Source organism: Ostrea edulis, chromosome 5 (assembly GCF_947568905.1).
Source record: "Ostrea edulis chromosome 5, xbOstEdul1.1, whole genome shotgun sequence".
NCBI classification, from domain to species: Eukaryota; Metazoa; Mollusca; class Bivalvia; order Ostreida; family Ostreidae; genus Ostrea; species Ostrea edulis.
This window is the reverse complement of record NC_079168.1, coordinates 82,514,711-82,533,203: the sequence shown is the minus strand read 5'-3', so window position 1 is coordinate 82,533,203 and position 18,493 is coordinate 82,514,711. Positions and strand designations below refer to the sequence as shown.

General features: G+C 37.1%; 1 protein-coding gene across 1 annotated transcript; it reads right to left on the bottom strand.

Annotated features, from left to right (window-relative positions):
* Positions 1–253: 253 nt before the first annotated feature.
* LOC130055028 (uncharacterized) lies at positions 254–12,199 on the bottom strand. The gene is made up of 4 exons (XM_056166182.1): positions 12,119–12,199; positions 11,840–11,968; positions 9,217–9,324; positions 254–874 (listed from the first exon to the last, which is right to left on the bottom strand). The coding sequence occupies exons 1-4, from the start codon at positions 12,197–12,199 to the stop codon at positions 644–646; spliced, it is 549 nt and encodes a 182-aa protein (XP_056022157.1). The 3' UTR covers positions 254–643.
* Between the last annotated feature and the right edge of the window lie 6,294 nt (positions 12,200–18,493).

Genomic DNA, 18,493 nt, shown 5'->3' with positions numbered 1-18,493 from the left:
TTCAGAGTCATTATTTCTAGCACGAGTCTGAAATCCGACTGCATATACAGTAACTCGCAATCACTTCTACAGGATATAATTAATGATAAATAATTTTCTTTGAAATAATTTAAGTAACTTATTTGAGCTTCTGCAATTGTTAAGTAATTACAAATGTACAAATCATCACAAATATAACACTGTCTAATTTTCTTTATAAAAAAACAAACAGATATATAATTATATTATATTATAGTATATATATATATATATATATATATATATATATATATATTACAACAAACCAAATGACTAGCTATGATTGGTGGTTTAGTGAAGATATGAACTATCTGACTGAACAATTTGTTAAGTGTTTAACATGATTATTAAAACCTATCAGTAAATTTATTCCTAATGTCAATGAGAAAACAATCTTTATAAGTACATGTAGACCTTAAAACACCTAATATTCTGAATGTACTTCAATTTGTAGATCTTTGATTATCTGTACATGTGTTCATGATATGCCTGCTTGATTAAATGCAACACAATAAGCAACATACAGGCCTAATTTGTTGTGACAATGTTCTGTGGAATTCTCCACAGTCACAGACTGCATGTACAAGGTAGTGGTAATTATCAGCTCTGGACTCTGTTCTGATCATCATAAGGTGATATTCTGGAGTCCACTTTGGTGACAGATAACATTGATCCTGTCCTGGATGTTTGCCTCGTACCGTTGGACATCCTCGGGCGATATTCGCTTGGCACTCTCCAACAGGGACCTGTGGACCTCGGCCTTTTCTTTCTTTGTCATATACACGCCTTTCTCAAACTGTTCCCATGCCTTCTTGGGAGTGTATTTCTTCCGCTTCATCAACCCATAAACAATGCCCTGGGAAACAAATTTTTTTTGAGTACACAGTGATTCTGATTAAACAGTGTAAAAAACAATAAAAAATATGAAATTGAGAATGAAAATAAGGATTGGAATGCCCAGTGAAACGGGTTACACAGGTGTCGGATTAGGCAGGTTTCACTGTAAATAACCATAACAATACTGAACAAGATGTCCACAACCTAAACCCCCATTTAAGTTGCAAAAGATACCCATGGACCACATCACTCATCTGAGTCACCTTGCCCCATATTTAAAGATTTCCCCTATATATTATGTAAAACTTTGATCCCCTATTGTGGCCCCATCCTACCCCCAGGGGCCATGATTTTAACAAACTTGAATCTGCACTATGTCAGGAAGCTTTCATATACTTTCTGTGAAGATTTCTTAAGATTTTCCCTATATATTTGTATGTAAAACTTTGATCCCTATTGTGGCCCCATCCTACCTTCAGGGGTCATGATTTTGACAATCTTAAATCTGCACTATGTCAGGAAGATTTCATGTAAATTTGAACTTTCCTGGCCCAGTGGTTCTTGAGAAGAAGAGATTCAAAGATTTTACCTCTATATTCGCATGTAAAAATTTAAACCCCTATTGTGGCCCCAACCTACCCCCGGGAGTAATGGTTTTAACATATTTGAATCTGTACTATGTCAAGAAGCTTTTATATAAATTTCAGCTCTTCTAGTCCAGTAGTTCTTGAGAAGATTTTTAAATGACCCCACCCTATTTTTGCATTTTTGTAATTATCTTCCCTTTGAAAGGGGTATGGCCCTTCATTTGAATAAACTTGAAAGCCCTTCATCCAAGGATGCTTTTTGCCAAATTTGGTTGAAATTGGCCCAATGGTTCTGGAGAAGAAGTCGAAAATGTAAAATGTTAACAGACGGACAGACGAACAGACAACACGCAATCAGAAAAGCTCACTTGAGCTTTCAGCTCAGGTGAGCTGAAAATGTAATCTGTTTTGGGCAACTATGGGCAGGGCTATAAACAATCTAACCCCCCCCCCCCCAATATAAAATCCATAGCTTTGTTTTTGGTAATGTATAATTTGACTCATAAAAATTATATTTCTATATAAAAATTTGGACCCCAAAATGACTCAAAACATCTTCATAATCTACCAGTCTATAAAACAAATGGAAGCTTAAAAAAAAATGGTTTGTCCTTTCTACTTCTGTGGTTTTCGAAAAGGCTTTTAATAATCCACCCATTTTCTCGATTTTGTGCTTGTCTGCCGTCATTAGTCCAAGACAATTTGATTACAATCAGACATGTAACAGATACATATACTGTCATATGGCATTGTTCTAATCAGGCATGTGACAGATATACACTGTCAATGTTATAATCAGACATATAATGGGTATATACTGTCAATGTTATAATCAGACATATAACAGATATATACTGTCAATGTTATAATCAGACATATAACAGATAGATACTGTCAATGTTATAATCAGACATATAACAGATATACACTGTCAATGTTATAATCACACATATAACAGATATATACTGTCAATGTTATAATCACACATATAACAGATATATACTGTCAATGTTATAATCACACATATAACAGATATATACTGTCAATGTTATAATCAGACATATAACAGATATACACTGTCAATGTTATAATCAGACATATAACAGATATACACTGTCAATGTTATAATCAGACATATAACAGATGTATACTGTCAATGTTATAATCAGACATATAACAGATATACACTGTCAATGTTATAATCAGACATATAACAGATATACACTGTCAATGTTATAATCAGACATATAACAGATATATACTGTCAATGTTATAATCAGACATATAACAGATAGATACTGTCAATGTTATAATCAGACATATAACAGATATATACTGTCAATGTTATAATCAGACATATAACAGATATATACTGTCAATGTTATAATCAGACATATAACAGATAGATACTGTCAATGTTATAATCAGACATATAACAGATATACACTGTCAATGTTATAATCAGACATATAACAGATATACACTGTCAATGTTATAATCAGACATATAACAGATATATACTGTCAATGTTATAATCAGACATGTGACATATATATACTGTCAATGTTATAATCAGACATATAATGGGTATATACTGTCAATGTTATAATCAGACATATAACAGATATATACTGTCAATGTTATAATCAGACATATAACAGATATATACTGTCAATGTTATAATCAGACATATAATGGGTATATACGCCGAAGGGCATTATAGTAGATTTGATCACGTACCAACTTCATGTCATATCCCAATAACACTCAACAAGAGGCCCATGGGCCACATTGCTCACCTGAGTCACCTTGGTCCATATCAGAAGATTTTCCATATCTATTTGCATGTAAAGCCGTAGTCCCTATTATGGCCCCAAACCTACCCCTGGAGGCCATGGTTTTTGCAAACTTGAATCTACACTATGTCAGAAAGCTTTCATGTAAATGTGAACTTCTTTGGCCCAATGGTTCTTGATTTTAACAAACCTGAATCTGCACTATATCAGAAAGCTTTCATATAAATCTCAGCTTTTCTGGCTGAGTGGTTCTGGGAAGAAGATTTTTAAAGATTTTTCCTATATATATATGTATGTAAAACCTGGACCCCCTATTGTGGCCCCATCCGACCCCTGGGGGCCATGATCTTAACAATTATAATCTGCACTATATCAGGAAGCTTTCATATAAATCTCAGCTTTTCTGGCTCAGTGGTTCTTGAGAAAAAGATTTTAAAAGATTTTTCCTATATATTTGTATGTAAAACTTTGATCCCCTATTGTGGCCCCATCCGACCCCCGGGGGGCCATGATTTTAACAATTTAGAATCTGTACTATATCAGGAAGCTTTCATATAAATCTCAGCTTTTCTGGCTCAGTGGTTCTTGGGAAGAAGATTTTTAAAGATTTTTCCTATATATTTGTATGTAAAACTTTGACCCCCTATTTTGGCCCCATCCGACCCTCGGGGGCCATGATTTTTACAATTTAGAATCTACATTATATAAGGAAGCTTTCATACAAATTTCAGCTTTTCTGCCTCAGTGGTTCTTGAGAAGAAGATTTTTAAAGATTTTTCCTATATATTTGTATGTAAAACTTTGATTCCCCCTTGTGGCCCCATCCTACCCCCAGGGGCCATGATTTGAACAAACTTGAATCTACACTATGTCAGAGAGCTTTCATGTAAATATCAGCTTTTCTGGCTCAGTGGTTCTTGAAAAGAAGATTTTTAAAGATTTTTCCTATATATTTGTATGTAAAACTTTGATTCCCCCTTGTGGCCCCATCCTACACCCGGAGCCCATGATTTGAACAAACTTGAATCTGCATTATGTCAGGAAGCTTTCATGTAAATCTCAGCTTTTCTGGCTTAGTGGTTCTTGAGAAGAAGATTTTTAAAGTTTTTCCCTATATATTTGTGTGTAAAACTTTGATCCCCCCTTGGGGCCCCATCTTATCCCCGGGGGCCATGATTTGAACAAACTTGAATTTGCACTATGTCAGAAAGTTTTCATGTAAAAATCAGCTTTTCTGGCTTAGTGGTTCTTGAGAAGAAGATTTTTAAAGTTTTTCCATATATATTTGTGTGTAAAACTTTGATCCCCCCCCCCTTGGGGCCCCATCTTATCCCCGGGGGCCATGATTTGAACAAACTTGAATCTGCACTATGTCAGGAAGCTTTCATGTAAATCTCAGCTTTTCTGGCTTAGTGGTTCTTGAGAAGAAGATTTTTAAAGTTTTTCCTTATATATTTGTGTGTAAAACTTTGATCCCCCCCTTGGGGCCCCATCTTATCCCCGGGGGCCCATGGTTTGAACAAATTTGAATCTGCACTATGTCAGAAAGTTTTCATGTAAAAATCAGCTTTTCTGGCTTAGCGGTTCTTGAGAAGAAGATTTTTAAAGTTTTTCCCTATATATTTGTGTGTAAAACTTTGATCCCCCCCGGGGGCCATGATTTGAACAAACTTGAATCTGCACTATGTCAGAAAGTTTTCATGTAAAAATCAGCTTTTCTGGCTTAGTGGTTCTTGAGAAGATTTTTAAAGATTTTTCCTATATATTTATATGTAAAACTTTGATCCCCTATTGTGGCCCCATCCTACCCCAGGGGCCCATGATTTGAACAAACTTGAATCTGCAATATGTCAGGAAGCTTTCATGTAAATCTCAGCTTTTCTGGCTTAGTGGTTCTTGAGAAGAAGATTTTTAAAGTTTTTCCATATATATTTGTGTGTAAAACTTTGATCCCCCCCTTGGGGCCCCATCTTATCCCCGGGGGCCATGATTTGAACAAACTTGAATCTGCACTATGTCAGGAAGCTTTCATGTAAATCTCAGCTTTTCTGGCTTAGTGGTTCTTGAGAAGAAGATTTTTAAAGTTTTTCCTTATATATTTGTGTGTAAAACTTTGATCCCCCCCCCTTGGGGCCCCATCTTATCCCCGGGGGCCATGATTTGAACAAATTTGAATCTGCACTATGTCAGAAAGTTTTCATGTAAAAATCAGCTTTTCTGGCTTAGCGGTTCTTGAGAAGAAGATTTTTAAAGTTTTTCCCTATATATTTGTGTGTAAAACTTTGATCCCCCCCCCTTGGGGCCCCATCTTATCCCCGGGGGCCATGATTTGAACAAACTTGAATCTGCAATATGTCAGAAAGTTTTCATGTAAAAATCAGCTTTTCTGGCTTAGTGGTTCTTGAGAAGATTTTTAAAGATTTTTCCTATATATTTATATGTAAAACTTTGATCCCCTATTGTGGCCCCATCCTACACCAGGGGCCCATGATTTGAACAACTTGAATCTGCAATATGTCAGGAAGCTTTCATGTAAATCTCAGCTTTTCTGGCTTAGTGGTTCTTGAGAAGAAGATTTTTAAAGATTTTTCCTATATATTTGTGTGCAAAACTTTGATCCCCCCTTGGGGCCCCATCCTATCCCCGGGGGCCATGATTTGAACAAACTTGAATCTGCAATATGTCAGGAAGTTTTCATGTAAAAATCAGCTTTTCTGACTCAGTGGTTCTTGAGAAGAAGATTTTTAAAGATTTTTCCTATATATTTGTATGTAAAACTTTGATCCCCTATTGTGGCCCCATCCAACCCCAGGGGCCCATGATTTGAACAAACTTGAATCTGCATTATGTCAGGAAGCTTTCATGTAAATCTCAGCTTTTCTGGCTTAGTGGTTCTTGAGAAGAAGATTTTTAAAGTTTTTCCCTATATATTTGTGTGTAAAACTTTGATCCCCCCCTTGGGGCCCCATCCTACCACCGGAGGCCATGATTTGAACAAACTTGAATCTGCAATATGTCAGGAAGCTTTCAGGTAAATTTCAGCTCTTCTGGCCCAGTGGTTCTTGAGAAGAAGATTTTTAAATGACCCCACCCTATTTTTGCATTTTTGTGATTATCTCCCCTTTGAAATGGACATGGCCCTTCATTTGAACAAACTTGAAAGCCCTTCACCCAAGGATGCTTTTGGCCAAGTTAGGTTGAAATTGGCCCAGTGGTTCTGGAGAAGAAGTCGAAAATGTAAAAAGTTTACAGACAGACGGACAGACAGACGGACGGACAGACAGACGGACGCCGGACAAAATGTGATCAGAATAGCTCCCTTGAACCTTCGGTTCAGGTGAGCTAAAAATGATATTTCATTTCTTATATTTATATTTTCTATTTTGGTTTATGTTCTTACCGAGCTTCCATGGTTACGTAGCAGATGACTGAATAACGATTGTAGAACACAAAATATTGTTCGTTAGAGGTTTATGGAATAAAAAATTTGGAACAATATCAAAGAGAATATAAGATATAGATATTTAATTGAAAAGGTTAAAAAAAAGACGAAACAGGTGTAGAATAAAGGTAATTCAAAGCGTAAAGTTAACCGAAATGAAGACAAGAAGAGCGGAGTAAACTACTTCGGAATTCCGTAATGTGATTTGGTTGCGATCAGCGATGGAGAAACTGGCGTTAGTCTAGCTTACTAAGTTGAAAACGCAATTGTTGATCACAGATTTCAACAGAAATTCAAAGGATCTGAGAGAATTGATGGAGGATACGATGGGTCAAGTTAACGTTAAGCTCTTAGTAAGATTTTTGGAAAGAAACAACGGCATGTTCATCGTTAGGACTCGCGGTTTAGCCATGCTGGAGACGTTTTGAAACAGTAGGACAGATTTAGCCGAAGTGCAGGTAAGTAGAGTATTTCATTTACCATCAGTGTGTGTAAGAGAAAATAAAAACGAACTAACGGAGTTTTTGTTCACTTGAGAGATTTCTGTTGTAGGATTTTACTGAAGACTCGCAAGCAGTCGTACCCTGACATGAACATATAAATTTTTCGAGCCTTGAAACCAGCCTCGCTTATGATCATGCCAAGTCATAGCCGTGATGGCAGTAGCCAAGAAACAGGTTAACTTATCATCATAAAGTAAATAGGCTTATAACTCTGCCTACATTTTTTCGCTTCCAATATCATTGAACTTTATTTTATGAATTTGCCATGCAGAAGTTGCAGACGGTATTTAAAACTGTATAAAATGAAACAACAGAACGGTATGTTTAATGTTTCTTTTATAAATTGATGAAATACTTGTTTGTTTACAAAATAAACTCTGTATAAATATCCTGATGCGTTTGTTTCTGTTATGCATTGCAGTGGTGGATCCAGGGTTTACGAAAGGGGGTGTGTGAAAGTCAAATATTAGCCAAAATACTCAGACATTTTTGGTGACAATCTGGAATTTTACTCACACTATTAATTTCTATTACTTAAATTTGTGGCGAAAGGGGAGGGGTCTAAATCCCCCACTGCATTGCATAAGCAAGAAGTCAGGTGAAAGTACAGGAACTAACTTTTGAAGCGGTGATTGTATCAATACGTAAGAACAAACTAATCACGTGACCAAATTCATGTTACACAAAATTGAACATCGACTTCATTAGTACCATCATATAAGGGAGACTTAGTGCATTGGCAAATGTAAATACTGTTATATGGCAATGTTATAATCAAATGCTTCCTCTGACAGTTGAAAATGTGAAAAAATAACAGGAAGTTTAGACAATGGACAACTTTGTTCAGAAAGCTCCTATACGCTTCTGGCTGAGGTGAGCTTAATACATTCATGAATTAAATGTGAGCCACTGCAGAAAGAACTGACTTCAAATCACAGAGGCTTCTTATCTAATTTGTTCTCCATCTATATATAAATATCTAACAAGGGATGACTCAAAAATAGGACTCCGGTTGTAAACAAAGCTCAAAATCACCTCAGTTCCAAGAAACAGATCGAATTTCTCTATCCAAAGGGCGTTAAACATCTACTAAAACAAGTCCAATCCTTTCATAATTAATCTAATGAGTTATATAGACGAAAATAATTCAAGATGTCTGCATTATCGCCGATCACGCACAGGAAAATTATATCTCCTGCAATGAAACTAACATAGACCAATCCTTTCATATTTGAAATCAGTATCACATATGTAATGTTAAATGTGTGCAGTGCAGAAATGTGAACTCAGACAGTAGTAGTACTTCTGAATGATTGTTATTTATACATATTGCTATAATTAATTGTTTGTTAAACTGTACATGCCTCACGAAGGCCCTTGATTGGTGAATAAACATATTTCATATTTGTTTTAATGAGTTTTATAGAGGGGAGTGTTGTACATCAGGCTGAAATGAAATAGTACCTAGAGCACAGAAAAAATTTCCCGTTTACCGTCATTTGTGCCAAAAAAATTGTGAGTTTTTCATTATATATGAAGACTCCCAAGAGTTTCTGAAAGCTAGAAGTTAGCTTCATTGCAAGAGTTATCTTTTCCTGTGTGTAATCAGCGACAATGCAGACAGTTTGAATTATTTCATCTATAAAACTCATTAAATTGAACATGAAAGGATTGGACTATGTTGGACTTGTTTCAGGAGTATTTAACACCATTTGGATTCAATCTGTTTCTTGGAACTACGGTGATTTGGAGGTTTGTTTACAACTGGTGTCCTATCTTTGAGTCTACTTGATGGAGAACAAAATGGATAAAATAAAACCTGTGCTTAAATTGAGATCTTTCAAATTCTAAATGCCTATCATTTCAATTTACACCTTGCAACATGTGGGGAAAATTTGTCACTTTTTACCAATTTGTTATACTGGTATGTAGGGAACAAGCCTGTTTCCAAAATGATTAAAAATGAAGAATTTCCCTGTATGTTATAAAGTTATATTAACCAGCAGACTGACAAATCTTTCTGTATAATGTACCTCAGGGATCCAAACATCAATGACATAGCTAACATCAGGAATCTCATTGTCTGAAAGCTTGGTCTCCTGCCTGTACCACTCCATCATTGTATAGAGGACATCCTCTTGCTACAAAATGAACAAATCGTAAACACAGTGATGACTCTTACAATGCATTTAAAATCGGTCCGTACTGGTTTTCACTTTCACTTTATGTCACAGTTTTTCACACTGGCTTGTTAAGCTTCATTAAATATCCATCATACTATGCCACTATAGATATCGGACTAAATACTCAAAATTTACATATGGCATGGTGGATTTTTGTAAAGCTCTTTGTTATGTGCCACATAACATTTTTTTCTCATTCAATTTGATATTTTATTAAGTAAACCATCTATCTTTGGACTATTATCAAAATCTGTTTCGGATCTTTTGAAATAAGTTATCTTAGCAGGTGAAACTACACAGAATGGTCAGTTAAAAGTTACCTGCATGTCTATAAGTATTCTCAACAGGTCAAACTACACAGAGCGGTCAGTTAAAAGTTCTACACAGAGCGGTCAGTTAAAAGTTCTACACAGAGCGGTCAGTTAAAAGTTCTACACAGAGTGGTCAGTTAAAAGTTACCTGTCTAAGTATTCTCAACAGGTCAAACTACACAGAGCAGTCAGTTAAAAGTTATCTGTCTAAGTATTCTCAACAGGTCAATCTACATGGTGCGGTCATTGCTATGACTGAATCTACTCTTATCCACTTTGTTGACATTCAGATATAGAATTTGAATTACTTTATTTCCAAATCTATTCCTATATCAACATGAGTACAGCAAACAGTAATACATAAGCCCAGTACACCTTCAGTGCAACATCTGTATCTATGATGAGAAAGTCTAGAAACTATTTGGCCTACTTCTAGCCCTAAAGTAGGTCACAGTGCAACAATGAAGTTGAAGTGTGAACTGATTATGTATTTTTCTGAGAGGGAGGTTTTGACAAAATTTTAGGGCAATACCTGTATCCATAATGAAAACAAGGTTTTTCTACTAAGTAAAACTATGACCTTGACCTTTGGAAATAATAGGCATCATCCACTTGGCACAGGGTTCGAAATTAACTCATGTCCGTAAGTCCGAGACTAGTAAAAAACATGTCGGACTAGTGAACTCTCTATAGTACTAGTCCGTACGGACTAGTGAAAATCCAGAAATCAATCTTGAATTGGTAAAGATTTTTAGCAAGATTTGTCTGAGTCTCTTAGATGTTTGAACTTATGGTTGATTACCTGCATGGTCAAGTGTTTGCATGACTATGACAGCCTGATCTTCCTACCACATGGAGTGTGTTCGAGACTGCCGTTCTTCGAACGAGCACAAATTGTCAAATTCCTGCCGATTCCAAACGCCGAGTACACATCACGAGAACGTGTTCTAGGTGCAAGAATTGCAAGTAGTGTGGTCTGAGAACATGCACGTTTGTGCGCACATTTTCTCGACATTCGTGACTCTAACACAGTAGTTCATGACTTGGTCAATCGAGTGAATTGTTTTTACTTTATTGATAAAATTTCGAACTCTTGTGACTTTAAGATCTGAGCACCAAAATGATCTCGAACGCACTTATGGACATTTATAAAAGGATTAATTCGGAGGTTAATATTGTATGCTTCTGAAGATCTTGAATGCGAAATAAAATATGGTTGTCTCTTTTTCTTCTATAGGTGTCAGAAATTGAATTGTTTGCAACTGTGATGTGTTTGATTTGATTAAATACTATTGAATAAAATGAAGATCATTTTATTATATACTGGACGGACTAGTGAAATGCTTTGCTGACTAGTGAACATCAACAGTTACTAGTCCGTACGGACTAGTGCTTGAAAAAGTTAATTTCGAACCCTGTTGGCATAAGGTGTTTGTGTACCAAGTTGGACGGTCCTAGCCCCAACAGTTCGGTCTGTATCCTGCCTGAAAGGTTTTCCTACTAGGTGATACAATGTCCTTGACCTTGAAGAACACTACACATCTTTCTCTCATCATGGTGATCACATATGCCAAGTTATAAGATCTGGAGCTTACGGTTCATTTTGCATTTTGCCTAAAAGGTTCGGACAGAAAGACTGACAACACCATACCATAATACATCCCGTCTTTGATGGTGTATAAAACCAATCAGCTGGTCCCCTGAATTATGTTAATCCAAAGTTGACTGTAGCTGATCCTATCACAAATATACAGCATAGTTTAAAATAAACCACTTAATCATTTTATCTCGTCATCTACACAAATATACAGTGAAGTCCAAAGTAAACCACTTCATAATTTTATTTTGACCATGTCCACATAAATGATGATGAAATTTGATTGTACCAACATACTGTATATTCATGTGTAGATTTAGAGAAATGTACTTTTCAAAAATACACAAGTGACATAGTTTTCATTCATATCATAACACTATTTTGTTCCAGGTGTCTAACCCATTCCTGTTGCCAAAAGAATATTTTCTCCATCAAATATTTATGTTATCAATTCATTCTACTGTTATTCCATCACAGAAGTAACTAACCATTCCTTACTAATAGTCTAATACATAAGTACTATACAGTATAAATAAGTACTAATTGGAAAAGACTAGCAGCCAACCTGGTCCTCATCAGCGACTGGTCCAAATCCTGGGTTCTTGAGACGGTCTCTTTCCTTGGAGCGACCTAGTTTGTAAACCATGTGTTTATCACTCCTCCTTTTCTCCCAGAGGATTTCCAAGAGATATTGCTGTAAAAAAAATCACACCATACTGTAACACTGTTAGTTACTTAGAAGTTTATTTCTAAAATATATGCATTCTTCACATCTTCTTTTATGATTTTTTTTTAAAATTATACAATTTATATTTTAAAAATTGGCACATTTTAGAAAAAGTACCTTCACTTCACTGGACTTCAGGAACTCAACAAGACTTCTATTTCTTTCTTTAATTTTCTCATATCTACAAATTTCAGACATTTTAAAACTTTTTTATCAGCTCAAATAAGTTCTGTATAAAATCTGGAAAGAGTGAAATTAACATGCATTAACTTATATCCATAATTTGTTATAACTGGGCACCACTGATTTGTGATTAGATGTAATAACCATTCTCTCTGATTTATGTTAAATTCATAGGGAAGGGAACAAAACTATTTGGGACTGTTCAGCACATTCTGCCGATGAGAGACAAAGGTCACCTGAATGTGGATGGCATGCCTTTTGAATATTCAGTGGGAGAGCTTCAACAAATTTTGGTGGAGGGAAGTGGATATTCAGTTGAAAGAATAGGTCACGTTTATGTTTAAAAAATTTGATTGACACCATCCAGCTCTGACCACATCAATATTTTAATGGCTAATCATCACATTTATAAAAAAAAAAATACCTTCAAATGTCTGCTTAATACTGCCTACCCTGGAAATAACCAATTGCTCATATAATTGAAATTCTTGCAAGTTGTACAGCGACTAGTCAGAAACTCTGATGACTTGCCCAAAAAATTGAAAAAACCCAGGTTTTCAATTTTCCCTGGCCCAGGTTTGCCTACCCATTTTACCAACACTTGTTTTGTAATTTAGCTCAGTGCATGTGGGTATGGCCCAATTCTAATTCAGGAAATGCTACAAGTTGAATACACCTTGTGGCACATTATTCGTAGCAAATGTAATCACTAAGCCATTTCTGTCACAAATAGCTTGTAAATGTAAGCAGGTTTGGCATTGTTCAATCGTGATCTTGTGTGGCGGCAACAAAAAAATAAAGGAGGAAATCGAGGAGCTGATTTTAATCTGACAGATTGGGCATCGTTAGTCTGTATTTCATGTTGTGTTTATTGCTGTGTGACCAAACTACACTGTAAGTTAAATAAAATGTAGCAGGAAATATACTATAGAAATAAAAATAAGATAACAACACTCTATGAATTTATTACTAGACAGATTGCTTTTATTACATTGATAGATACACACTCCTAGTGCCTTTAATGTAAAGCCTAACTTTTAGATAAAAAAAATTCCTAAAACCTAGATAATATGATTTAAGGAGGTATATGCTACACCAGAGAAATTCAATATGGATGAAATGTGGAGGATATGAACAACAATATTTTGAAATTGAAAACTTTCATTTACTTTATTTAGTCAAAAAATGTAGTTTTAGTAGAAAGGACTCCGAAAAAAAAAATTAAAACCCCTGCTGGACTCGAACCCGTGATCTACAGTTCAGCAGTCGACATGCTACCCTACTGAGCTACTCAACTGTAATATCTTAAGATACACTAGTTAAAAGGTACTGTAACGTTTTTGAGTTCTTTTTTATTCGGCTGCTCTACTTGAGCAATTAAGAATTAATCAATTTTCCCCAATCACAAATTTAAATCAATAATATTTACATTTATTCTTTCTTTTCTCTAGAGCGCAAACGCTTCCTATCAAACTTGTCTGTGTATTAACACTGCGGAAGCGCAGTGTCCACTAATAAAATTTTAGTAGTCTCCCCAAGCCAACCAAACACAATACAAGCTTTCTTAACAGGTCTCGAAAGCCTTATTCAGGCACGTAAGACCTAGCTTAACCAATTACCTTGTGTTTCTACCTTCCTCTCTGGTCGACTTCAACACCAAGAATCTCTTCTCAGCGTGTTTGTCTCCGCTTATATACCCTTTTGTCACGTGACAAAAGACTTGGAGAACAATACGGGATAAAACACAGGAAGTCTTATCTCAAACATCCCAGAGAACCGAAAGGACTTTCCGATTCCGATTATTCAAAAAGTACTTCCGCTTCATTACCCACGCCTCCAGAAAATGCGTCTCGCATTCCTCCATAAAGAAAACTAGAGGCATACAAGATCTGTGCATGTTCATTATTTGTATCATACAATAGTATTCCTGACTAAACATGTGTGCATCCGATAAACATTTAAAATACTAATCCCTCTGCTTAGATTTACAATGCTATTTGTCTTAACTACAAATTTAAAAACTAAAACCAAAGTTCGTCCTCATGGATCTCTACCACAGTCTTGCCATCCTTTTGATAAGTTTCCTGCACCCGATCCAAGCTCCTCCTCTTAGAAACTTCTGTCTGAAAGGCCTGTGTTACTTGTTCTAAGGGAAGAGTCTGGGTATATTTGTCCACTCCAACTGAATGGAGGGAAGCCTGAACACTACAATCCTGGTCATCAGTCGACGTAGCCGCTGATTTATTCGATGAAGGAGCTGTATGTTCTTTCAGAGTCGTCATGGGGTGCTGACATTTAGCAGGGGCAACAGGAATTACAGAACTTTTGCTTAACAACTTCCTGACTCTTGGAGTGTATATGGGAGCCAGTTTCGTTGGTTTTATCTGCGTCACTTTTGAAGAAGGAGGGGATGTCTCAGGCGCTAGTGCTTCACCAACAACATCTGAGAGATTCCCGGGATCCAACTGCTCCCAGTTGTCCTCACTCTCGCTGTCAGCTTTAGCGAATCCACCATGGCGCGTTCTACAATGTCTGTCCATGTCGCTCTTCTTATTTGTAGCATAGTCACAATGACTACATTCAAACCGTTTCTGCCTGCGGTTTCTCCCACACTCGAGCACATGTTTCTCCCATTCTGATTCTTCACTGATTCTCTGAGAACACATAGGGCAAAGGTGACCCTCTTTTCTTTTAGTGATCTTGGTGTTTGCCATGATCTGCAAAAATTAAAAAAAAAATTCTAAGTACAAACAGTTCTGATAAACGAAACAAAATAATGAACCTATGCTCTACACTAAACTGTGATGGTGTTGACAGCTTATAATTTGATTTCAACAATAAAGTCATCGTGCCACGCAGGTGCATTTCTAGTGCGCCTGGGCCTATCTAAAGCACAATCGCTTGACTTTTCACTGATATCATACTGTTCATTTTCTTCTACAAGACTTTCTTGAATATCATCTTGCGCATTGTTTCGACCTTCTAAATTACCGATATCATTTTCTCTTTGAAGCGTCTGCGTCTGTGATTTACACTTCCGCATGCGATCACAATGAATAATTGTGCTTTTACTTTTTGTTCCGCATGCAACCTTATATAAAACATCAGACAATTTGTCTTCAACTAAGAAAGGTCCTCTCCCAAAACGATGTTAACTTCGGAGAACAACCACTCTTTCTTGTAGGAAAAAATACATAAACTCTTTCTCCGGGTTTAAATGATGACCATGCTAGTTTGGTATCATGATATCTTTTCTGGCGCTGCATTTCGCCTTGTATGTTTTCCCTGACCAATTTATGTGCTGACTCTAATCTTTCACGTAATACCCAAACCCACTGACTTGTTGGAATTTCTTTAATATCTGGAGGCATTTCATACATCAAATCTAGTGGGGTAGTCGCTTCACGTCCCAACATCAGCATGTTTGGCGAAAAATTGATAGTGTCATGTGCAGTAGAACGGTATGCCATAAGTATATATGGAAGATGCAAATCCCAGTCACGCTGGTTATCCTGTACGTAAGTGCTTAGCATAGAGAGCAATGTGCGGTTAAAACGCTCTACCATTACGTCTGATTTCGGGTGATAGGGTGATGTACGGATCTTTTTAATTCCAAGTAGCCTACACATTTCCAAAAATAGCTTGCTCTCATATAGCCGACCTTGGTCCGAATGAATAGTGAAAGGAATACCAAATCTGACAAATACCTGTTCTACCATAGTTCGACCAATCGTCTCGGCCTCCATATTCGGCAGAGCAAATGCCTCTGTCCACTTGGTGAAATAGTCTGACACCGCAAAGATGTGGCGATTTCCTCTATCAGTTTCAGGTAGCTCACAAAGTATATCTGTTGCAATCCTTTCCATTGGCATACCTGATCCAGTTATCTGCATCGGGGCCCTTTGTTTAGGATTCGGATGTTTACGCCTCGTATATTTGTCACAACCTGTAACATACTGGTAAACATATTTCCGAAGTCCAGGCCAATAATATCTTTGTCGTATTTTAGCTATAGTTTTGTTTACCCCCAAGTGTCCTGATGTCTGATTATCATGACGCATTTCTAGGACGCGTCTTCGTTCTTGGTCAGGTATGATAGCTTGATGTGCTTCTTTGTTGGAAGGGAGCAGAGACCACTTGCGCATTAGCAGTCCGTTCGCTATAGTAAGTCTAGGAAACTGATTCCACAAAGACTTCACTACGTACCCATGCATAGAAATATCGCTAAAACTTGGTCGCTTTCCTTTCTCAACCCATGTTTTTACAAGCTTAATGTCTCTACTCTGCTCTTGAGCCTCTTGAAGACTGTAATCCTTGTTGTCACTTTCTATCTCCGACGGCTGCAAAATTCTGACAGCTGATTCAACTTTCGGCTCATCTTCCCATGATGAAGGATCAAAACCGCACTGAGCGAATGGTATTCTTCTCAAAACATCCGGATTACCATGCTTTTTACCGGGTCTGTGCTCTATTTTCATATCGTAGGTACTGATTACTTCCAGCCACCTAGCTAACTGGCCCTCTGGATTTTTTAACCTTAACAGCCATCTTAATGACCCATGGTCCGTTCTAAGAAGAAGCTGTTTACCATAAAGATAGTGACGGTAATGCTTAATAAAATGGACAACGGCCAAAAGTTCTTTCCGTGTCACACAATACCTCCTCTCAGACTTGGACAATGTACGGCTAGCATATGCTATAACACGTTCTTTACCGTCAATATTTTGAGATAATACCGCATCAATCGCTTCGTTGCTAGCGTCGGTATCCAAAATAAATTGCTTTGTAATATCGGGTAGGGCTAATACTGGCGCAGTTGTCAATTTATTGCGCAGCACTTCAAACACTTCTTGTGCCTCTTCACTCCATAAAAACTTTCTTCCTTTTTCTGTAAGTCGATGCAGTGGTTTGGCAATTGAGGCAAAATTCTTCATGAAACGCCGGTAATAACTGCAAAGACCTAGAAAAGATCTTATTTCAGTCACAGTACTTGGAACTGGCCACTCAGCTACAGCTTTCACTTTCTCTGGGTCGGTAGCAATACCATCTTTGGAAATGATATGTCCCAGTAGGATACCTTGGTAGCAAATAAATTACATTTCTTGGCCTTTAATTTTAGGCCGGCCTGATGCAATATCTGAAAAACATGTTGTAGGTTTTTAAGCATATCTTCAAATGACTTTCCCACAACAATAATGTCATCAAGGTATACTAAACATTTATCCCACTGGAGTCCTCCATAAGTCTCTCAAACGTCGCAGGCGCACAGCATAAGCCAAAAGGCATTACCTTGAATTGGTACAACCCTTGTCGCGTTACAAATGCAGTTTTAGGCTTATCGTTCTCCTCCATACTAACCTGCCAGTAACCACTGTTAAGATCAAGCGTAGAAAACATCTTGTGTCCTGACAAATGGTCAAAGGCCTCATAAATTTTCGGAAGAGGATAAGCGTCCTTTGCGGTCACCTCATTTAATTGACGATAGTCTACACAAAAGCGCAGTGTGCCGTCTTTCTTGCGTACAAGAACTACTGGCGATGCCCAAGTGCTGTTTGAAGGTTCTATCACACCCTTTTCGAGCATTTCCTTTACTTGTGCCTCTACCTCTTGAGATAAATGAATCGCAATTCTCCTAGGACTTTGCTTAATAGGTTGTTTAACCTGATTCGTGTGTATCTTATGGCGCACCACATTTGTCTGCCCTAAATCATAATTAGATGTTGCAAACAAAAACTGATTTTTACGTAGAAAGTCCCCAACTTTTGCCACTTGATCGGGAGGAAGGTTGTCCTTACATCTGTCTAACAAATCTTTCAGATCACTTCGCAGGTCTTTAGTTACCTCCTGATGATAAGGTGTCGATTTTGGCTTCTCAACTGCTGTCATTTTTCCAATCAGAGTTCCTCGAAAAATCTGTTGTACATCATCCGTGACGTTCATTAGACAAACTGGTATCTTATCGCTACCTATAACGAGAGTACGTCCTACCAGTGCACGCCCTGTCTCAATAAATTTACGTTCTGGTTCCACTAAGTAATCTGCTCCTCCATAGTTATTATTTCCTGTAACCTTGGCAGAAATAATTAATTCACTTCTTGGTGGAATGCAAATGTCACTTGCTGCAGTGACTCTGTAACAACCTAATGTACCTTCCCAGGAAAATGCGCATTTTTCATTATCCATTCGCAGCGAGCTCTCTTGAAGATCTATCACCCCATTATATTTCTTGAGAAAATCAAGTCCAATAATTCCGTCTACAGAAATATCTGCAACAACCGCATCAATAAATCTATCTGCCTTACCAATCTT

Coding starts and splice junctions, on each gene's coding strand:
- LOC130055028 (XM_056166182.1), bottom strand. CDS start 12,199: ATGTCTGAAATTTGTAGATATGAGAAAATTAAAGAAAGAAATAGAAGT. Junction 11,969..12,118: donor TGAAGTCCAGTGAAGTGAAG/GTACTTTTTCTA, acceptor TTTTTTTTACAG/CAATATCTCTTGGAAATCCT. Junction 9,325..11,839: donor CAGTCGCTGATGAGGACCAG/GTTGGCTGCTAG, acceptor TTCATTTTGTAG/CAAGAGGATGTCCTCTATAC.